This window comes from Eimeria mitis, genomic scaffold (genome assembly GCF_000499745.2).
Source record: "Eimeria mitis Houghton genomic scaffold, Emh_scaff150, whole genome shotgun sequence".
Taxonomy (NCBI): domain Eukaryota; phylum Apicomplexa; class Conoidasida; order Eucoccidiorida; family Eimeriidae; genus Eimeria; species Eimeria mitis.
The window spans coordinates 23,197-30,292 of record NW_013569517.1 but is presented as its reverse complement, the minus strand read 5'-3'; the positions used below and the strand labels follow the sequence as shown (position 1 = coordinate 30,292).

At 47.3% G+C, this 7,096-nt stretch overlaps 3 protein-coding genes across 3 annotated transcripts in view; all 3 read left to right on the top strand.

Moving 5' to 3' along the window:
• The window catches only part of EMH_0099560 (uncharacterized protein), a gene marked incomplete at both ends in the record, with an annotated part of 1,146 nt that extends 667 nt beyond the window's left edge, over positions 1-479 (top strand). Inside the window, one exon of the mRNA XM_013495278.1 lies at positions 323-479. Coding sequence (XP_013350732.1) covers positions 323-479 — 157 coding nt within the window. The remainder of the gene's footprint in view (positions 1-322) is intronic.
• Positions 480-2,854: 2,375 nt separating this feature from the next.
• Positions 2,855-4,292, top strand: EMH_0099450 (SAG family member; the record flags this gene model as incomplete). Its single annotated transcript, XM_013495277.1, has 5 exons — positions 2,855-2,966; positions 3,135-3,295; positions 3,412-3,503; positions 3,802-4,026; positions 4,136-4,292. 5 exons carry the CDS (start codon positions 2,855-2,857, stop codon positions 4,290-4,292), a joined length of 747 nt encoding a protein of 248 aa, XP_013350731.1.
• Positions 4,293-5,782: 1,490 nt separating this feature from the next.
• The window catches only part of EMH_0099340 (uncharacterized protein), a gene marked incomplete at both ends in the record, with an annotated part of 2,132 nt that continues 818 nt past the window's right edge, over positions 5,783-7,096 (top strand). Inside the window, 4 exons of the mRNA XM_013495276.1 lie at positions 5,783-5,897; positions 6,027-6,187; positions 6,353-6,453; positions 6,998-7,096. Coding sequence (XP_013350730.1) covers positions 5,783-5,897; positions 6,027-6,187; positions 6,353-6,453; positions 6,998-7,096 — 476 coding nt within the window. The remainder of the gene's footprint in view (positions 5,898-6,026; positions 6,188-6,352; positions 6,454-6,997) is intronic.

Here is a 7,096-nt window from a genome sequence, read left to right as displayed (position 1 = left end):
TGAAACTGAAACTGAGGAGAAGTGGACAGAGTTCTGGGCGAAACCCGACGGCGCTAACCTCGCACACCTTGTCTCGTCTAACAGCACCAAAGTTGGCTGCGCCATTGGAACATGCGCTGCAGCAGCACAAGAGTATCGAACTTCACAAAGTGCCACATTTCTTTTCTGTCAGATGGAGCCTGCAGCGGTGAAAGACAAGGCTCCCTTCGAGTAAGTGTTGAGTGAGGGGGCTAAATCAAGGAGATGGCTGGCTGGATACAGCACAACTTCTGCTTCTGCAATTAGACTGTCTGCTTCCTCATGTCTTGGTTTTGCGTTGCAGCAAGGAGTATTACGAAGCGCTCATTGAACGAAAAACACCATTGACAGCAATGACTGAGGAAGACCTCAAAGCTCCTGTCCAGGGCGCTGCAGCTGCTGCCGTCCCCTCCCTTCTTGTAGCAGGCTTAACTGCTATAGTAGCATTTGCCTCTGCATAGAGAAGCTAGACAGTGAGCTAGCCTCAGATTGTTAAGTTCATTGTCGAGTTTCGCCTGACAATTGAACATAGGGAGCTTGCGGTTTGATTTCTGCACGTTAATTAAAAGAGCAGCTGGTTTCCCCTGCTGTTCTGTACCTTCGCTTCGCCGCGCCCACCACCGCGTGGCAGCGGCATCGCATTCAACGGATTCTCATAATCCCTGTTGAAAACAGCGTTTATTAATTTAAAAGCAATGTACAGTTATTAATTACCATTGTTTGAGTGGAATTTTGAGTGAATACGTCCCTACAGAAAGCAATAGCATAGGGGTTCTTTACTTGATTATAAGGAGATTGCGACGACGCACCGTAGGGTACGAAGGGGCTCTAGACGATGGTACGTTCATTGAAATCAGAAATAGTTGAGAAAGTTTATGGGTATAAAGGGCACCTCTCTCGATGTTTGGTTTTTATTTGTCCTGCTTTGGTTGACTCACAGATGAGTGCAGAATCTTACGCAGGATGCAAACAAGTGCCACCATCTGTCAAGGGAAACCCAAGGGCAATGCGCCAGGGCCTCTCGCGTGCTTTTCTACTGATATGCATGAATTGTAAGCGAATTAGTTCTTGCGATACCCTTCGGTGCCGTTTTAGTCGTTTGGTGTTTTCAGAAGGCAGAGAAGAAATATAGTTGAATTCACTGCAAGGGAAGGAGGAGAGACGTAGTAGAAATAGCCCGGCAGTAGCAGTACATTAGGGGTGCAGTAAAGCATTGTCCGTTTGCAGTTCATAGTGCGCTGGCAGATTATCCAGTAAAGTGAGGAGGGGAGAAAATGTGTGAGTTGGTTCATTCTTTTAAGCGGTTGCTTGTGGAGTGCGGGCCGCTGAAGCGAAGAGCTCAGTATCTGATGCAGCCAAAGACGTTCAAGTATAATATGTGTAACGAAAGTCAATCCTTGAACTTATGACGATGCTTGAAGTAGTTCCCATGATGAATTATTGAAATTTGATAATACGCGAAATTAATTATTTTTGTTTTAGCCTTTAGCCTTTAGTTGAGGAGATGCAAAGCACAGCGTTTGTATTTGCTCGCTACATCGACAACTATGTGCATGCTTTGGTACATGCAAGGCCCTGCTGTTCAGCAGTGCAAGCCCAGAATACGCGGAGAACTCCGGAAACCAATGCTTCAGCAGATATTTATGGAAGAAATAACCTATAATTTCCTGAGTAATAAATACTATAACGTCTTCAACGTAGAGACTAGGTAGGGAGAGGCGAATGTCCCCACTGTAGACGCATACGTGTCCCAATTGGCTATGTAGGCTACACTACAACAGATGCGGGAACTGGACGGGCAAGAGAAAGACAGAAATTCCGTGATTAGTGTGGAGTGGGAAGGACAGTGTGTAATAATGAGAAAACATGGTTCTGGTCGTGTTGGTGGACCGTCATACCTCCCAGAGTATTTCCGGGAATAGTATCCGGCCCCAGGGGGCTACTGTGGCGCGTTTTCATCCGCACCCTGCTCGTGGCTTGTTCCAGCTGGTGGGTGCTGTGGGGAAATCCGCTCTATCAGATCGTCACTAACTGACTCACGTGTAACGGCCAACACAATATTCAGTGTTCTATCTAATAATCGGCATCGCCTCTCCAGCGTAACCAATAGAACTAGGAGATTGTAGTGCTCATGCACGACAGTACGTCAGGTATCTACGTCTGCGACCCTAATCGATGTAACCCGCCAAAACTGCATTTTACATGTAAAGCAGAAAAACATCCTCCTTTGAGTCTATGGCCCCATATCGTTTCGTATGTGTTGATTGCATAAGAGGTGTGTGTTTCGTGATGTGTGTGCAACTCCTTTCGGTTCTGATTGTGAAGTACCCCTGGGATTCAGCAGGGGACCTCATGGTCCCCTGCTGAATCGGGTTTTGGCCAAAAATTCAAATTTCAATTCTCACAGATGCGGATAGATAATATGTCCTAAGTGTTTACCGAAAAACACGAAAATAATTTCAGGTGTTACTAACTAATGCTGTTGCTGTCGATCCAGGTCAACTCATACTTCCACACCATTGTTGGGCGCCGCATTGCAAGTTGGCTCTATCTAGCAGGATCGTAAACGCCGGCCGCTGCTGCTATCTTTCTTTCTTATCCTCATTTTCAACTGCTCTATGTTTGTTTTTCTTTAGGTTGTATTTAAACCCGAATTGGCCCGAAGGTCCATCAAGTCAGTGCCGACCTCGCCGCCCGGGGGTTGCGTGCCCAGCCGGGGGGACCAACCGGTCGAGCCCAGACCTCCCCTTCCTTCTTAATCTCCATCCTCCCCGTTCATTTTGTTTTACTAGTTTTTTAAACAATCAGCACAGTCTACCGTCTGTTCTTCGTGACTATGGGTCCCAACTTCAAGGGGGCAGCTGCTGTTTGCCTCATGGCGCTATCTGGGTTCCAGCAGGTGACAGCAGTAACAGCTCCAAAATTCGCCGTTGAGGCTGCAGGCGAAGGTAAACGCACGTATGTTCACATTTTGTTCACTACTGCTTTCAATGCCCGTGCAAAAAAGCGCCATTGCTGCACTGCCCAGCCACTGAACCCATCGGTAGGTCCGTGCTCATCGATTCGCGTGGAGACAGAAAAGCGGCGCCTGCGTCGTTATCTTGCGTTGCCTGCAGATGCATACATCTCCGTTAACTTGGCCCGCGTCGGCCAGATGTCTGTGAGGATCAATCAATTGACAAAGGACGACGGACTCATTGAAGGCCTACAGGAAACACTTCCCGGGGCAGAAGCGTTGCGGGCAGTCACTACGTGTGCGGAAGCCATCTCAGAACTCGTGAGCAAATTCTCATTAGATGACATAAGGATAGCTTTAGGCTTTCCTGGACTTCTCCTTAGGACATCTGGCGTGGAAGATATTTGTCACCTTTCGCTTTACTTTTGTACGTTCAGAAGAAGCAGAAAACATTCGTCGCACAATTCATAAAGGATGACGACAAGAACTATCGCCAGTCGGTACAGGAAGCCCTTACCACTGGACTTAAGTGAGTTTGCACATCTCGTAAGATGAAACCAACACAAGAGGGCGCAAACAGTGTAGTCTAACATCAGAAAACACATGTGCCGAATCCTGTGTGCCTGCGCCCTATTCTTTTACCCTCTATGCTTTTTGAGACATCTGCACGATGCTTTGAAAGGAGAAGGATGGGACAAACAGATATCCTTCCTTATAGCCAATCTCCTTGCCTACCCCATGCACACCGCAAGCGTCTCATCACCATCAGCGATCCACTTAGGTTTGAATGTTGATTTCTGTGCCGCCGACTGCTGCACGTCCCTCAGACAAGTGGAATCATATCCGACAACAGATGCTAAATGGCAGGACTTCTGGGGAAATGTCGACGGCGCCAACCTCGCAAGCCTTCTCTGGTCTAACAGCACCAAGGTTGGCTGCGCCGTTGGAATATGCACTGAAGGCACACATGATACCAGATCTACAACAACAAAAGCAGCATTTCTTTTCTGTCAGATGAGCCCTGCAGCGGAGGAGAACAAGGCTCCCTTTGAGTAAGTTTCAAGTGGACAGTTTCTTCTCAGGAAGACAGCCCTACACAACATAACTTATACTCTCGCAACTAGACTGTATGCTTTCTTTTGTCTTGCTTGTGTGTTGCAGCAAGGAGTATTACGAAGCGCTCACTGAACGAAAAACATTACTGACAGCAATGACTGAGGAAGACCTCAAGGCTCCTGTCAAGGGTGCTGCAGCTGCTGCCGTACCCTGCCTTGTTCTAGCTGGCTTATATGCCATCGTGGCATTTGCCTCTGCATAGAGAAGCTAGAGAGGCAGCTAACCTCAGATTGTTAAGTTTCGCTTGCTGATTGAGCATACGGAGTTTTCGATTTTCTTTCTGCACGTTAATTAAAACAACAGCTGATCTCAGCTGCCGTTCTGGATCGCCGTTTCACTGCGCCCACCACCCCGTTGCAGCGGCATCGCATTCAACAGATTCCAATCATCATTGATGAACGCAGCGCTTATTAATTTAAGGGCAATGGAAAGCTGTTGATCGTCACGCTTGAGTGGAATTTTGACAGAATACGTCGCTACAGAAGGCGATAGCAGGGGTTTGTTACTTACTTATAAAGCGATTACGAGAAGGCACCGAAGGGTACGAGGCTCTAGACGATCGTAGGTTCATGACTCGGGCAGATATAAGGAGGGTGATTGGTCTAGAAAACACCCTTCTGGTTGTTTGGTGTTCGTGCCCCTTGCTAGCACCCAATTTGCCTGCATGATCAAACCGTTGCAGGAAATAAACAGGCACCACTAAATGCAGAAGAAACCACAATAGCTTTGTGGTGTGCTCTTGAACTCTGATGTGCATGAGGTGTATACGTGGACTGTACGACCATTTAACACAGTGAAAGTCAATCAAATAATCACAACAGCACAACAAAGTATTAGACATATCTTCGTCTGTGCTGCTGGCTGGGCCTGGCTGTTTTGTTTACTCCTACATGCGCACACATGCTAACGGAAAACGCGAGAAAAAAGAGAAACAGACAGCTACAATGCTCTGCAGAAAGACATTATCACATCACAGGGCATAAGCTGCGTAAAATGGAGAGCGCTGAGAAGGGTTTTGCCTGTTGCTGTCACTGCGTAACAGCAAAAAGTCAAAGCCTTCTCAGCAAGATCTACAAAGGACAAACGGAACAGGCACAACTGTCGAAGCGATTCGTGCAGAAGGGTGTAGCGCGTTCCTGCAGCTGGAGTATTTCTTCTCTTCTTCGTCTGCAGCTCTTTAGAAATGCGTTCAAAACATCCTGCTGACTGGTGTGTGTTCCTATGCCGTGCTGCTACACGAATTCCAGGCAAACAACCTCCAACCCTTCCCTCGCAGGTACAATGAGTCAATTGTGTTTATTTTCAGATCAAATTATATTAATAATCACCACCAACAGTTTGCGTCATACGGAGACGGACGTCATGCCCTGCGCAATGCCCATTGCAACGCCGACGGTCTCTGGCCGGGGAGTGCACGTGCCCTCGTGAACAGATATAAAAACCGGGAATCACACACTTGTATATGGAAATTATGGTTTTATATTTTTAACATGAATTATATTTAGTTTCCAGCTTAATTTGCAGTTCCGATTTTGTTGTTTTGCCTAGTTTCATTCTCCGAAAACGAAACTCGAGGACCAGCCGAGGAGCTCCGACGTCTTTGACTTCCTGCCCGCACCCTCCGATTTGGATACGTTTATTTTTATCCCCTTTGAAATTTTCTTAAAAGTCTTCCCGCTGGATTCTGCCACAATGGCTTCCTTATACAAGGCGGCAGCGGCCGTGTGCCTCGTCGCAGCCTGCGGGCTCCAATCGGCGGCGGCGGACACTAAAAACTACAAGTTTACCGCAGAAGACGTAACAGAAGGTAAAGATGTTTCTTATCTTCATTTGTCGCATGCCTCTCCTCTTCTTGTTCGCTGCCGACTCGCCATATCCTCTTGCTTGCACATTGATTATCTCAACGTGACCCTTTGTTCCTGTTTGTTCTTTGCAGAAGCCTACCTGGCGGCAAACTTGGCCCGCAATGGACAGCTCCCAGTTCACGTCAGCGAAGTCTCAGAGGACAAAAACATTGTCACTACCCTGACGGGAAAAGTAAACAGCGCAGAGGCACGAACTGACGCGACGTGCAATGAGTTGATAGCATCCGATCTTGTGAGTATAGCAACCAAAAGTGCAGCGACTTTGTGCTGGTGCTAACGCCACTAGTGCCGCATTTTGAAACCCGACGGCAAGTGGGCAGCTATTAAGCTGATAATCTCCGGTAAATTGAATATAAGCGGACTGCCTTCTCATTCGCTGTGTCGTGTTGATGTACAGAAGGCTACGTTCCACCACGCGTTCGAGTACGATGCCGATACCAGTACTAATTACCGTCAATTTCTGCAGGCAGCTCTTGACAAAGGATTGGCGATCTTCGAGTAAGTAAATGGCATATTCATATTCACTACAGACAACTGGCATCTGCTCCCTTTGCATAATACACCGACAGTGATTATACTTAGCATACCTATCGAGCGAGCCTCGCCACTTTCCCTTAGCCAGCTCCTAATTATTACATCCGTGTTGAGTTGTGTTGACTGCTTCAATTTCTCTAAAAGGAAAAAATACCCTGAGAATGAAAAAGCGTGGCAAACTATCTGGGGAAACGATGCGGGTGCCAACCTGGCACACCTTCTCGGGTCTAACAGCACTAAAATCGGCTGCGTTATTGGTAAGTGTGGCGAAGAACGACCTGAAGTTGTTACACTAAACGATGGTTCTGTGGCTCAAAAACAAAATGCTGTCCTGTTCTGCCAATTAAGCCCCGCAACAGAGAAGACGTCGGCTCCCTTTAGGTAAGTTTTCGGTTTCGGAGCGTACCTTGCAGGAGGGGCCTATGAATGGACTTAGGCCCAAGCATCCACCCCAACTCTAGATCTGCTTTTTTGGTCTGATTTTCTGTCTGTTTTTCCTGTTTTTCAGCGAGGAATATTTCAACGGACTGATAGAACGAACAACTCTGTTAAAGGATATGACGGCAGACGACCTGAAGCTTTCTGTTGGAAATGGCGCTGAAGCAGT